Source organism: Glycine soja, chromosome 3 (assembly GCF_004193775.1).
Source record: "Glycine soja cultivar W05 chromosome 3, ASM419377v2, whole genome shotgun sequence".
Taxonomy (NCBI): Eukaryota; Viridiplantae; Streptophyta; class Magnoliopsida; order Fabales; family Fabaceae; genus Glycine; species Glycine soja.
This window is the reverse complement of record NC_041004.1, coordinates 1,844,518-1,860,153: the sequence shown is the minus strand read 5'-3', so window position 1 is coordinate 1,860,153 and position 15,636 is coordinate 1,844,518. Positions and strand designations below refer to the sequence as shown.

The window sequence follows — 15,636 nt, the reverse complement described above, 5'->3', positions numbered from 1 at the left end:
ACTTTTCTTAAAATTATAAAAATATATAAGATTTTTAAAATTTGTATTATTGTTCAAATATATTTTAATAATTATTGTTACAATTTTATATTTTAATTAATAATAAATTTTAAATTTAAAGGTCAAAATGCCAAATTATTATAAATATATATAAGATATAACATTTTTTAAGTCCTTCAATCCAAACTTAAAAATTGGGTCCTAAACATAACATTACTTTCATATTAAAATGTTTCAAAAAGGAGATATAAGATTAAGTGAGTTGATCATGAATGATAAAAAAGAAAAAAAGAGGATAAAAGTTGCAGTGGATTTGATCTCTTCTAATAACATTCTAATAATAAACTAATATTTCTCAATAATAATAAAAATACTAAAATGCTTCAAGAATTTGAAACCTTACACTATTTTTTTATACCTAATTTTAAATTTTTTTAAAAAATATTGATCCAGTACACCAGTCCACCCCAACCCACTGTGAGCTCGTTTTTGGCATGCTAAAACATGGGGATCCCCTAACAGGTTGATGGGTTGAATATCCTAGTGCAACTAGCCTAATAAAGTGGTTTTAAATAATTGACTTGTTGAGCCAAGCCTTTTTGGTCACCCACATGTACAATCATACATACATGGATGTCATGATTAAAGTTAGTTGTCATATGAACATTTAAAAAAAATTATATTTTAATATTTTTAATTTTGATTATTTAAATATGTTCTAATAGTTTGTATTCGTAGTTTATTTTTCACAATCAAAATAATTTTAGTTTGATACACTCCTTATGTTTGTAAATTCTTTTTATAACCACAGCAATTGAAAAGCCTAATATATTCCCATAAACTTTAATATTTTAAACCAATTGTAAGATTAGTTTTCAATTCGAAACTTAATCACATAAAATTCTTCATCCCTCACTAAAAATATATTGTATGAGAATCATATATTTTATCTGAGCTTACACTTATTAACTTATGTATATGGTTGGGATATGATATACATGTTGTAATCCTTAGTTCTGGAACCTTTTTATATAATACAAGACTTATTTGACGATTAAAAAAAATAACTTATGCTATGCGCATGGCTTACGTATGATTTAAAGAAAATTGAAGCATTAGCTATTTAAAATTAAACAAGTTTAAATAGTAAAAGAAGAAACCTTGTTAAGAAAATTCTGTACTTAAAGGGAATATAGATCTCACTCCAAACCCAATTATCAATTCCGGCTAGAGTAATGCTACTATTCGAAAAACAAAATCATAAATTTGATAGTATTTATTTAGTGATAGTTAGGATGAAATAAAGTGATAAGGACTACTCACTCACTTAAGAATCAATAAGCATGCCATGTCATTATGATGAAAAGCCAAACAAATAAATTCTAACTCTTGATTCATTTTCAGGACAATACAACTCTTACAAGTCATAAGTGATTTTTTTTTTCTTTTTTTTTTTCTCTTCAAAATCCAATTCTTATGCGACTTTCTAATGTTTATCATTTGACAGAATAATTTTCAATATTCTTGAAAATATATAAATATTCATACAGGAAACCAAGGTTAACCATCTGCTTCCTTTTCTCTTCTTTTGGTATAGAAGGCTAGTTTAACGACAGGATTATTATGATAATCAGCAGTATTGTAGTAGTATTACCAATTTTGAGGAGAAAAATGTTATCCTCTTTAAACTCTACAAGCTCACAGTAACATTAATAAATAATCCAATAATAAAACCAGCAGCATAAATCTAACACTATTTTAATGAACACAAAACAAAACTATATTTTGTAGCAAACAAGTAAAAAGCAGAATTCCCAAAATTAACTGAGACGATCCAGAGATATTGATATAGCGTTCACCTCTCATTCTCATAGCTATTATGTCACACAGTAGCTGGCAATTAAGAAGCCTCACAGTATCCTAAATTCCTAATTCAATCCAATACCAAAAACAAGATAAAGTAAGATAGTACAAAACTCTGTCATCGATCCATCACTTGCATAGTTAAGAAAATATAAAAACAAACATACTTATAAGGTAAATGATTGAGTTGGTAGATGAACTTAAAAGTTTGAAGTATAAGTCAACAATAAGGTCTAATAGGATTGGTAGATGACTGAATTCTTTAATTCTTTAATCATGTGTATAAAAAAAAAATTGTTACTTTGATAATATGCTTCGACCTAATTTCTCACTGTGAGACACCTTAAAAAAAAAAGGAAAATAATACATGCTTATTAAACTTGTAAAATCATACAACTAATTTTTTAGTCATAGTTTGTCTCACTATCCACGTACCCATGATGTAGAAAGTGATGGGTGGGTCCATATTTCTCCATGCACCTTTTGGGGGCCAGGAAGGGGTTGAAGAAGAGAGGGGTGCATTGGGGCCTCAAGAGTGTGTGGTGGTGGCGCCAACAAGCACCGGTGCGCACGCTGAGATGCTAGCCTGGCCCATGGGCCCACACACAGGCCCACTTTATCTTCCAAATCACTCTGACTCCTCTCTCTCTCTCTCTATGGCTCTGGGTGCGCACTGCCCTCCCGTGGGTCCCACTCTTCCATCAATCCAACGGTCCCTCTTGCTCCCTCACCCCCCAAGTGGGCCCCACCACCCCCAAAGATATAGGGCCATGGGCTTGCTGTGCAGGTTTGGTTGGGACTTGGGTGCCTCTGCCCCCTCACTTCACTTTCTTTGAAAGTGGACCACAATGGGAGGAAAAAAAAAAAATAGTGGTGGCCCCTAAGTGGGTCCCACAATTATCACACTCCCCATCTCCCACCCTTATTGGGACCCTCTATTGGCAAATTGGGTATTGACCAAGACCCATTTTCTCAAGTGGTCCCTACTTGTTTTTTCTATAATTTTATAAATTTTTATTTATTAAGTTACTACTACCTCTTCTCTACTGGCTTCTGGATGGGGGACCTTTGGAGGGAGGTGGGTCCCTATTTCCTGCAACTTATGGTGTAGGGCACTCCTTCTTCTCACAGTCTCACTTCTCTCACACAAAGTGTTTCTTTTTTCCTTTTTTAATTTTGCTCTTGATTTGTTTATTCTTTATTATCCTACCAACTTTTGCCTACTCCTAATGACGTAATTGTTTCGTTTAGGTTTTTTTTTTTTTTTTTTTATGTCTTTATTTTTAGGTTGAATGTAGATGGTGTTTATTATTGTGAATGGTGGGAAGAACTATTCCATTGGATGAGAATGGGGTTTGCTTATTTCTATGGGATAGGAGGGGCCCCCTTCTAAGCTTGATCCACGATGCTTGTTGGTGAGTGGTGAGAGATAAATGGGCATGACAGCAAGAAATGAGTAATTTTAGCATTAATATAATCCTGGTAAAAACAACTTTTATGCATTAGGGTTATATTTTATTTGCGCCAAGACATTAATTCTTTTCCAAATAACCCAAAGTATTTGGGCAAGAGAGTATGTGCTCGATTTTCAAGGCATATCATTCTTTTTAGACATAATACTCACATATGGTACATAATATTATTTTTTAAACTATTGTGTTAGAGGACACTCATGATGTCTGATTTAAAATAAAAATAAAATCTTTTTTAATATATATATATATATATATATATAAGATAGTTTTATATTTTACATTAAAGTAATTTTTTACACTTATCATCACACATGTTTAAAAAATTCATTTATCTTGTAGTATGAGTATGTTGGATAAAATTAGTTTAGTCGAAAAGTTAAGTAAATGTTTGAAAGATAATTGAAAAGCTAACAAGTGGTTGAAAATTAACTAAAAGTTAAAAAATTATCTCATTCAATCACAAGTGTTTGATATAAAAAAATTAACCGGAATGTCTTGAAAAACACACATATATATTAAAAAAATCTTAATAGAATTGTTTTAATATTAACTTAAATTTTTATCTTAAAAAAACATAAATTTTTAATTGATTATGTTTAATAAACATTTACTTATGTAACCAAAAAATACATACTTATGCTAAGATTAGGTAGCACAGAAAATTTTCCTTCTTTCATTTTTTCATCCAACTTTGCCAAGTTGAATTCTGTTTTGTCTGCTTTTATTTAATCTTCTTAAATAGTGGTACATTGTTTTAAACCCAGATGAATGATGAATGAATTATTATTAAATTCCACGCCTTCATCTAGCAACTATAAAATACTACAAGATTTGACTCATCTAAATTGATAATGAGAAAAGGAAAATAGTTAAAGTTGTTAATTGAAAAATCTGTTCCTGAGATAGTGATAGTATGTGTTATACTTGTGTGTGTGTGTGTGAGTGAAGTTATTAAAAAAACATCTCTTTAATTTTTTTAATCAATATTTTTTTTAATAAACTTTTAATCAATAATCATGACCATATATTTTCTTCTTTAAAGTGTGGACCTTAGTTTAGAAAATTAAATTCGTGACATGGATACATTAATACCTTATATTTAAAGATGACTTAAATGCATAATTAAAAATGTATGTTACTATCTTTGACATGATTGGTATAATAATTGAATTAGGATGATATTTGGTCCTAGATTTAATGAATATCCACCCAAATTACTCATAATAAGATAGATTTTTACCTATTAAATGAGCATGGGCGTAATTTGCGATTACATATTTATCATATTTTATAATAAATATATGAATGATCTTCTAATATCTTCAAAAAAAAAAAAGATCTTCGAATATATTTTTTTAAAATTACTTAAATGATAACACTTTCAATTAATACTTTTCAATTACTGTTTTTTGGTAGTTGATTTTAGCATTAAAATAGTGTTTTTTGTTACCAACAATGGTTCCATATTTTTTTGGTTACCATATGTTTACATGTATAGATATTACTTGAAATAAGCATGAAATTTTGGTATGAGAGAAATTTCTCATGTCCAAGTTTGGGAATTATGATCCTAGAAATCATAAATTCCGAGAATAACATTCTTTAGAATAAATAAAATTGGTTTGGTTGATCATAATATTCTTGAAAAATATTTATATAAATTTATTAGGAGTTAAAGAATTATGTGATATTTTTATAAATTATTTATAACATTAAATAATTTAATAAAAGTAATGTGATATTTTTATTGCAATTTTAAAAAATATTTATCTAAAAAAAGTTAGATTTTAATGTTAGCTATGAGAGAGTTTTTATCAAAAACTAACTAAAAAACTTTTCAAAATGTATTGTGTGGGAGAGGACCTGAGTTGGTAATTGAACTACACTCATTATTGGATTATAATAGTGGGCATGGGCATATGAATCATGATCAGTGGACTAGTTATGTATCCTCTTTGGTTTGAATCATGTAGAGGTTTAGGTCATTTAATTGTAGATTTATGCGGGTTCGTTAGCATGACTCACAAAAACAAATTTGTTTTGTGAAATTACTGTTCGACTTATTTGCCCACATAAAAAATACTTATTTTTTAAAATTTTCTTAACAATTGAAAGTTTTAACAAGAAATTCATTTTGGGCTAACCTAAAATTAGTTGGTCCAACCCACACCAGTCAAATACAATGCAGCACAAAATAAAATGTAAGCATATGCTGACTGGTCCATTTTAATCATAGGCCAATGTGAACTATTCCGTTTAATCACAGGGTTAAGCAAACTGATATAATTCAAGCTTAGTTAATGAAGACAACTACTGTAAGAAAAAATATAGTAGCAGTGATTGTAGTGATAGTAATGACAATCAAAAAAATGATAAGAAAAATAGCAAAAATGGGAAGAATAGTTTATACTGTGAGAAGGTTTGGAATTATAATTTTAAACAGTAAATATTTTTTTATGGAAAAAACAGTAAATGTTAAGAAATGGGAAATGTTACTTTAAAATTATATAAGAATTTTATGAAATTAATCTTTAAAAGTTAAAATCTTCATTTAAATTCTCAAAAACAATTTTTAAACCTTATTATTATATTATAATAATTTCGAGTTTTGAAACGAGATTGGGATTTCAGTCCCAAACTATATGAAAGTATAAGATATGTAAGTATTATAAACTATATGAAAGTATTATTACTGCAAACCTTGTTCCAATATGAAAGTATTATATATAGTTTTCTTACCAAACTATACTATTACAGAGACATTGAGTAGTTTACAGTAACATTGGACTATAACATATGTAGTTTTCTTACCAAACTACTAGTTCATATACCTTCTTTTGTGATAAAAAAAATAGAGCATAATTCAATATACATTTGATCACACATGGATGCTGATGGAAGATAGGCTTAAGAGTTATAACTGTTAACAAGTTTGAATATAATATAATTTTCTGAGTTCAATAATCACATTCTAACTTGCCAATTGATGCTCAGAACTACAAGTGTAATTCTCACCCACCTCTATTTTGTGAATAGAAGTAGAACAAAACCTCCCAAAGAAATATTCCAATTTATATTGAGTTGTTGATCGTGTAGCCATCCTTGCAAACAATTTGTACCACACATGGGTTGCAGCTTAACACCTATGTTGGGAATTGTCAAGCAAAAGAAATGTTCAAGCTTGCATGGTTTGTTATTTTTCAATCATAATAGTAGCAGGTTTGATATCTCTTCATCATTTGAAAAATTTGTAACAGGAGATAGTGTGGCAGAAGAGTAAGGATATCTATCTTCCCAAAGTCTTGGAGGGCAATTAGGCCTTTGTTCTGGATTTTATGTCATGATCCTGACATGTAAGTGTATCGTGTTTGAGCTCCAATTATAAGCTCAACAAGCTTTGCTGTAACATACATTGGAAAAACAGATCAGATGCTTAAAGTAGTCTATCAAGCTGAAATGATGATGACAAGAAAGTAAGGCACTAAAAGGGAAACAAAGCAAACAAATAAGTATGAAGCTCACCTGTGAGAAATCCCATGACAGGTATAGGTTCCAAAACTTTCTCAGTGCTTTCAAGTCTTTGCCTAAAACATTTTAAAAAAATTTAGAATAATTTTTTCTCCAACTTAGAAGGAGCACGTTGCAAAAAATGAAGCATTAAAAATGTTAAAGAAATGGAAAAAATGAGAACACAATTTAAATCATTGCTACCTAGTATACTTGCTGAAAAATGGATCTCTCATTAGGTAGAGAACAAATAGCAACTTTCGACGTTTAACCTGAAGCAAAACTAATTAAGCATTAACTTTTCAGTGGGTAGAACATTACTAGAAAATAAGACAGTTCAGAATGCAGTATTAATGGCCAAGATTTAATGCAGAAGACCATTAAGACCCGTGCATCTTATGTGGTATGGTTTTCTGTCTAAAAGAAACACAAACCTCATCCTTTTCTGGGGCAGACAGATGAAACATTCGCTCCTTCCCACCAGCCACAGGCGATGTCATCAGTGAAAGAATACTGTTTCCTATGCAATCGATAGCCAGTGAAAGAAACCAAGGGGTCCATGACCGAATACCATATTTTCGAATAAATAAAACATAAATAAGTGGTCTACTAATAAATAGAACTTCTCCAATCAAAAACAGAGCCCCGCGAAGACCCCTTTCGGACAATATGGTGAGAAGTGTTGGTCTATCTACACTTGAAGCTGTAGGAATGCAGGGGGAAACAAATATTAGTTGAATATCTCATGCATTATAATGGTTTACACTTGCTAACTAATGCTAAAAATATCTATAGAACAGGTTACTTGTAGGCTCCATAGTTGCTTGTTGGTGTTCAACCCTGCGTAACCACACTGAATCTGATCCCTTCACTTTTTCTCCAAATCTAACTAGAGCAGATAGTGCTCTTCCTTCCAGATTCATTGGGTTTGCACCAAGATTGTTTTTCATATAACCAGGCCTATGATGCACATCGGGCTTTAAGCCTATATGATGTTGCGAGGTAAAACTATCTGAATGCTCCTCATCATTAGGAGTTTCCCCTCCTTGTAGCAGCATCTTATATCCACTCTTCCGAAACAAAGATAACCGAACCAGTACCCTGATTTAGAGTGACTCAAGATAATGAGATAAACAGATAAATGACTACAGATATAAATAATGACAGACTGAGGATATTACGAAGAGCCTTATGCTAAATTACATTATTCTGCTTACTTGGTTGCTTCAGTAACAGCAAGGAAATTCCATTTCTTATCATCACCATAGTATTGCTGTGCCACAACTTCAACTAATGTTTCCAAATCCTTTAATGCAGATAAGCATAATGGATAAGGAAACGAATAAGGCTTGACAGAGCCTGTAATATTTTGCTTAGGAGCTGTATCAATTATATGTTCATTGAGAGCTGTGATGATTCCCAGAATGGTTGTTACTGCATGAAATCATAGATCTTCTCAGCAAGGCACAAATTTCTATATCATAAGCCAAATATAGTAGGAGAAAAATAATTAAAGAAATAGCGAGGGCAATTAAAAGTTGTTAAATTTTAAAGAAAATATAGGTAAACTAGAAGAATGTTAACATGACTTTTGAAATTTGCAACAGGTAAACTAGGTTAGGGATACACATGGCTTTGCAAAGTAAATTTATTTTAATTAGCTAGTTAGTATTTTCAAGATCAACATGAACAAGTAATTGGACATCAAAGCTTCTACTCTGGCCGAAAATAACAATGAAACTCAAAAGATGTAGCCCAAAGTTATAAGAAATTCACAATACCTGCTTCAGGTCCAATCTCTGATTCAGAAAACCGTTCAGGAAGAAGCCATGTCAATCCCTGTCCACATTTTCAACCCCTCAATAAGATAACTATTCACAAACACTCTACAACAAAATATGCTTCAACACAATGCCTCCATAGACTTGAACAACCAGAAAACAACAATCATAGCAAAACAGGCTGTTTAATTTATTTTCTAACATCACTTTCACTAAATATATTTTTACTAACAGCCACAAAAATTCCAAATTTTTAGATTTTACAAATGAAACAACGAAATCATGATCATGAGTGAAAAAAGTAAAACAAAATAGCACCTAATGCAACAACTATAGCCAACTTATAAACCCACGAAATTCTTATCAGAATCACCATTTTCCCCAGAATTTTGTGTGCTGTTATAAATGTCACAATTAGTAAGTAGTAGCAAACAACACAAAGACCTGACCTAATTCAAAAATTCCCTTTGGCTAAAAATTTCAACAATGGAATGATTACATTAAATTTAACAAAAAACAATATTGTCAAATTGATAATCCAAAATGGAACCTTACATTGGCCAAAGACTCCATGGAGTGCACAAACTCTTTGTTCTGCCTCACCCATCTCTTATAAGCCTCCATAGCTTCAGAAACTCAACGAATTTTCCAAAAGCACGAAACCCAACCAAAATCTGAAGGTATTGGAAGCGACCCAGTTGGCCAACATGTAATCTTTCGACACAAATTGCCTAAAATAAGGATGGGTTCAAATTTTCAAACAGAAAAAAAAAAAAATCAATCAGAAAAGAGAAAACGAGGAATCGATGGGATACGATAACGTGGGTATTTTGGGGAATTCAATGATTTTGATCTTAACCGTTGATCTGTACACATTCTTTCTTGTAAACCGTTGGATGAGAGTATTTTACTCTTAAGAAAATGGACGGTTGAGATTTGGTGATGAGCATTGATGGTGCGGTTAAGTTTGTGCTATATATATGTTGGTTTCTGTGGTTGCGTAAGAATAAAAAGTGACGGCTTTTGAAGTTTGATTCTGAAGAGGGAAGAGGTTGTGCTGCTTCTCTCTTCCTCTCTCCTCTTTAGCTTGTTTCTCTCTCTGGGGTTTTGGGGGTTCTGTGGAAACGTTGTGAAACATGCAGCTGACACTTGAATTCGGGTAGTTCTATGCTGTATCTGTTAAAAGTCACTGCTTGTTATGTTTCTTCGTAAAGTTTAATTTTTATTTTTCATAAAAAAACAACTTTTTTAAATGGCGAGATTGATAAATGTGATGGTTTTCTCCGAGATTGATAAAACTGTAATTTTTTTATAATTTTTGGTGATTGGTCTTTTTGACTATCTGAGAATGTGAATATTAATATTGGGTGAAATTTTAGCACTTCAAATGTTACTAATGTTTGTTAATCCTATTTACTTGATCTCTCATGTGATCTGATTTCCTTTTATTCCTTGGCATTGTTCTTTGATTGTGTTGATTATATGGTGCGGTATTTGGATTACATATATTCATGTATAACTGGTTAATTTGCATAGGGGTATGCTCAGAAAGATTTTGTTATGTATAAAAGGAATTTTATGGAGGATATTTCTGATCAAACAAACAACTGGAGCCTTAATGATAGAGCTATGTTTTAGGTGGGGGTAAATTTTTTCCGTTTTGATGTAACAAAGGGAGCCTAATAGAAGTGATCATTCTGCGTATGTTTTGGAAACATTTATGGTTTCCGACATTTTTTTTATGGTTTCCGACATAATATGGAAAGCAAGTTCTAATAAGTAAGAGTTCCTTCTGAAAAGTCACAATCTTGAAAGATATAAGCAAAGATGATTCCGGATATTGAATTGATGTTCCTCATTCAGTTTACCAATTTTTTGTTAATAAAGCTACAAGGAAACATTTTTTGTTCAGGTTTCTAGTTATTCTGTATAACCTTAGGCATCGCTACAGTGATTCCTTTAGGCCATAAGAGGTCTAATACCGTGAGAGATTAAGTAAAGCTGTTTTGACTGGTAGTGTTTGGTTACTTTCATCTTGGGTGTATTTGAGATGAAAATTTTAGAAATTGGTGTGGGTTGCACATCTATACACTACTTTAATTCAAATCTTTCATCTCTTGTCACTTTAACACCCCTTTCATTCCTTTAAACCAAACATACCCTAAAAGTAAAGAAATTGATAGTGCTAAATCGGCAGAGGGAAAGGTCAGGAAAGATTCTCCCTCTTTTGTTAATGTTTAACTATTTTTAGGATTGATTTTTGAGATTTGGAGATTTCTTGTTTCTCATTTGATGCAAATACCATGTTGAAGACCCTAGGAGACTTTTGCTGTTCAACTCATGTATATTTTTAGAAGCTTATATACATTACAAGCCTGGTCTTTAGGGCTAAATATTTTTTTGTGTACTGACTGTCTGCCATTCACCACGATTTATAGTCGTTAGATTAATCTATATTGTTCAAGCTTATAGTAGCCTTGCTTCATCAGATTTTGCACTCTAGAGGTCGCGATGAATGGTGATGCAGGTGAGGTGCTGATGTTGGTGGCCTAGAGAGAGTTGGAATTGCATTTACTTTAGCAGGTGGAGAAGATCATAGGTTACAAATTCTGAAGCAAGAAGCTTCTAGAAGAAGTCCTTACTCCTTCATCGATGAACTCATAAGAAAAGCCCTCAAATGAAAGAGGAGTGAAGGCTTCTTCTAGAAGCCACTTGTTTTGGAATTTGTATCGTATTATATTCTCCACTTGTTCAATGAAATTCAATTCCAACTCTCTCTCCTTTGCACTATCTGCGAAGGAGAGTTGGGATTGCATTTTCTTGAGCATGTAGAGAAGATCACATACTACAAATTCCGAAGCAAGAGGCTTGTAGAAGAAGTCCTCACTCATTCCTCCTTCATTGATGAACTCAAGGAACTTGCAAGAAACACCCTCCCTCGATGAAGGAGGACTGAAGGCTTCTTCTAGAAGCTACTTGTCTTGGAATTTGTATTGTATTATATTCTCAACTTGCTCAATGAAATTCAATTTCAAGTCTCCTTTGCTGGCAGTGACAGAGAGTTGGAATTGCATTTTCTTGACCATGTGGAGAAGATCATAGGCTATAAATTCAAAACAAGAGGCTTCTAGAAGAAGTCCTCACTTACTCCACCTTCATCGACGAACTCAAGGTACTCATGAGAAACGCCTTTGATGAAGGAGGAGTGAATGGTTCTTCTAGAAGTCACTTGTTCCAGATTTCGTATCCTATTATATTCTCCACTTTCTCGACCAAATGCAATTCCACTTGCTCTCCTGTGCACCTCCAGCACTCGTTTGTTGTGGCCTCCATTGTTTCCTTTGCCACAATGCCCCTTCCCCCTAGGGACTGAGTAGAATGCTTCATCGACACCATCACCCAAGAGGATTATTCCGGGGCATGGTGGATTGGTTAAGGTGCCCAAGGTCCTTGTTGACATCATTGAGTCCATTGCTGACACTTTTTACATCGATGTCAATTTCATCCTTTAAAAACTATGGGTGGGTGATGGTGGCATTTGTGGCAGTGGTGGTTAGTGATGAAGAGACAATGGAGGAACAGCTGGAGATTGGTCGAAGAAGAAGGTGAGATCTGCGGAGGGCAAGTCTATAATAAGCCTGTAATAGATTAATCTAACGATTGTAAATTGTGATGCATGGTGAATCTCCTATGATGGTGGTCCACCTTACAATCTGTCATAATATGTATTTGAGGTTAGACTCTTAGTTTTTGTCTTATTTGTTAAAATGGTTGAGACATACAGAGGGGGATTGGAACTTCTTTGTGATTCCAAGAAGATTCATAATGTCAATATTGAGCAACACAATGGAGAAGACAAGGTACTATATAACTCAAATATTATTGAACAATAATAAGGAACATGCTTAACATTCTTATAAAGTTGTCTTCATTCTTTCTGAGTTAATCATGAAAGATTTGCTTGCTTGGGTACGAACCAACTTGATTAAGGAGAGGCCTGAAATGTTCATGAAAGGAAATACTGTGTAAGTTTTATAATCTGAATACATTTGGATTAAGCATTGATAATAGGAAGGAAGATCTTCTAAAGCTAGCTTGTTTATGAAGAGAGCAAGGGTATGTTTACCATTGATTTAATCTGAAGTGTATTGTAATCTTAACCAGGTAAATGGTTTAATGTGAATATGCTGTTGCTCACTTTAGAGGAGTCTTTTCCTGTGTAGTAATTAGTTAGGTTCCTCATTAGCACATAGAACAGGCATTTAATTGGACAGGAGGAGAAATTGAGGACAAAGAAATATTTTTGCTTAAGCTAATTTAAGATTACCTATGATATTATGGTGCTAATTAATATTTTGGTTGCATGCGATTTGTTGTGGAGGAGACCTGGAGTTCTTGTCCTTGTGAATGATTGTGATTGGGAGCTAAATGGTCAGCTCAACACATCACTGGAAGACAAAGATGTGGTGGTTTTTATATCAACCCTGCAGGGTGGTTAGGGCATAGTAGTGTTACCATTGCTTTTATGAAGTCATAGTGAACTATGATAATTAAACAATGTGGCTATCAAATGAATGAATCTAGTTAATAGCCTAGTATGCAAGGTGCTCTTCACAGTCTTTAATTCTACCGAAATCAAATTTGGTTATTAAAATTTACGGATTTTGGCAAGGATGTGATACTTGTCTAACAAAGTAACATTTACTTGTTTGATCCAACGGAACTTGGATGATGATGTATGTATCTTTGGTTATGGCGTTGTATACCACTGTAAGGTCTGATCCACGATTTGCTTCACTAATGAGTTAAGAATCTTTGACCTTTGCTCAAATTATTAGCTCCAAGAAAATTAGGATGATGAATATCTTAACGGTATAATTTGGTTTAAGGATTTTTTTTACTCGTAATTGTAAAAGTATTATTATAATGTTTTCAACTTGTTTCTTGCTTTTCATGAAATGGTGTAACTAGCAATAAAAGTGAAAGAAAATGTATTTCGTTAAACTGAACGGTTGCAATTCTTTTACGATAAAATAATATATGCCTTAAAACTTAACAGGATAAGGTTACAAGGTCATCCGATCATAAACTATTTTTTTTTTTAGATCATAAACTGTTATGAACGGCAAAATTGCTATTTTTTAAGATTACTATCTTTAAAATTATACTAAAAATGAGTTTTTATTAGTTGAAAATATATAATATAAAAAAATTAAACTCAATTCAGTAACCCAACTTTCACAAAGTTTGGAATCGGTTACATTTTTTTTTTACATTCAAATTCATTTTGAATGTGTGGATCTAAGATATTGTATTTTAAGCTCCTCCAATAACTGTGTTTATACTTTATACTCAATACACCTAACTTAAGTACTTTCATGATTTCATCCCTTCCAGAAACTGTTTATTTATCAGTTTTTTTTTTCAATTTTAAAGATTTCAACTTTCCAACCTCAATAGGTGAAATGAATACTTAAATTATGCAATACGTTTTTTGTCAGCTATACAATGCTTTACACTGAATAAAATATTTGAATTTTGAAAAAGATATGCAAGGTATTGTCTGTAAAAAATTTCCGATATTTTTACCTACCATGACTTTTAAAATTGTTATAACAGTAAATTTATTATACATAATTTGTAGTTAGATGACTTTTTTTTAAAAATAAAATTGAACATAGCTTAGTCGGTAATAAATTAGTTGTTTTAATAACCATAATAGATAGATTCGTTAATTTAAAAGAAAAATATATATTTGATTAAAATCATGTCATTAACTGTTACAGAGAATATGTTTATGGGTGAACTTTTTTTTTTATCCAAATGCCTTAAATAGCTTAAAAAGTGATAATTACTTTGACATAATTATGTTAAACTAACTTTTCAACAAGGGCTTGATGTTGTTGGAGAATGAGTTTAGAGTTTATATATGAGTCAACTCACATAAGATAAGTTGTTAACTCGTTAGCAGGTCCAAGTGTCGAATCCAGAGAAACTTTGTATTTATATTGATGTAAACTCAATGTATAAGTAAGAGATAAAGAAATAAAATAATAGATAAAGAAAGATAAGAGATAAGATAAAGATGTGAAAAAAAGATAAAAGATATAAAGATAAAATATTTAAATTAAAAGATGATAAAAAAAATAGAAGATAAAGAAAGGTAAGATAAGAAAAATAAAAGATAAGATGAAGATAAAGAAAGATAAATTTAAGATATGATAATGTTGGGACCTAACTTGTCTTATTTGCCTAAGATGTATTATTGTATATTTTTGTGAATTTTTCCTACTCACATCTATTAATCTCAACCCTATGTATTCTCTTTCACAAATCCCTTTGTAAAGATGAAATCATAAAAAATATAAAGATGTATGCAGAAACACAACAAAGTTACTCTATCCCTAGCAATGCAATGTTGAGATGTCATTTTCTAATTCTTTAGACATTACTATTTTCCAATGAATAACCCCTAAAACTAATGTATGTAAGACCTTCCTTGTATTTCTATTAAGGATTACCGTCTCCCGAGAGACTAATCCCTAAAGATGATACAAGAATGAATGATATATGAAATTAAAATAAGAAAGGATAATAGGAAAGAAAACACCTAATTGCATAGATAGATATGAAACATTACAATACATTTGTTGGTTTTTTAGGCCTGTCAGGTCCTAACTAAAGGGGATTTAGCTTCTCATTGTCATGAGAAGCTTTACACTGTATGTGATTGATGTGAATGGAAGAAGATGATGGATGACTAGTAACAAAAAAAGGAGGAATGACTAAAGAGAGGGTTTCCCTCAAGGGATAGACCTTGTGTCACGCTGACTTCACACTGGCTTTCGCGCTAAGCACACCTTTGGGCTTCTTCGTGGACCTTTTTTGCGTTAAGCGTGTGTTGCGTGCTGAGCGAGAATGCGCGCTGAGCCTATCTTGCGCGCTAAGCGGACTTTCCAATTCTTTCAATTTTTCTTCAAGGCTTTTTCTTTCCGTTTTTGCATCAATTT

General features: G+C 32.1%; 2 protein-coding genes across 2 annotated transcripts; one reads left to right on the top strand and one right to left on the bottom strand.

Annotated features, from left to right (window-relative positions):
- Positions 1-6,120: 6,120 nt before the first annotated feature.
- On the bottom strand, positions 6,121-9,401 carry LOC114405812 (peroxisome biogenesis protein 16-like). Its single transcript, XM_028368310.1, has 8 exons — positions 9,182-9,401; positions 8,627-8,684; positions 8,063-8,279; positions 7,651-7,946; positions 7,280-7,548; positions 7,050-7,117; positions 6,861-6,922; positions 6,121-6,738 (listed from the first exon to the last, which is right to left on the bottom strand). Exons 1-8 carry the CDS (start codon positions 9,248-9,250, stop codon positions 6,677-6,679), a joined length of 1,101 nt encoding a protein of 366 aa, XP_028224111.1. The 5' UTR covers positions 9,251-9,401; the 3' UTR covers positions 6,121-6,676.
- A 165-nt stretch (positions 9,402-9,566) lies between these two features.
- LOC114405813 (ubiquitin-related modifier 1 homolog 2-like) lies at positions 9,567-13,427 on the top strand. The gene is made up of 4 exons (XM_028368311.1): positions 9,567-9,785; positions 12,411-12,486; positions 12,569-12,651; positions 13,008-13,427. Exons 1-4 carry the CDS (start codon positions 9,763-9,765, stop codon positions 13,123-13,125), a joined length of 300 nt encoding a protein of 99 aa, XP_028224112.1. The 5' UTR covers positions 9,567-9,762; the 3' UTR covers positions 13,126-13,427.
- The last annotated feature ends 2,209 nt before the right edge of the window (positions 13,428-15,636 follow it).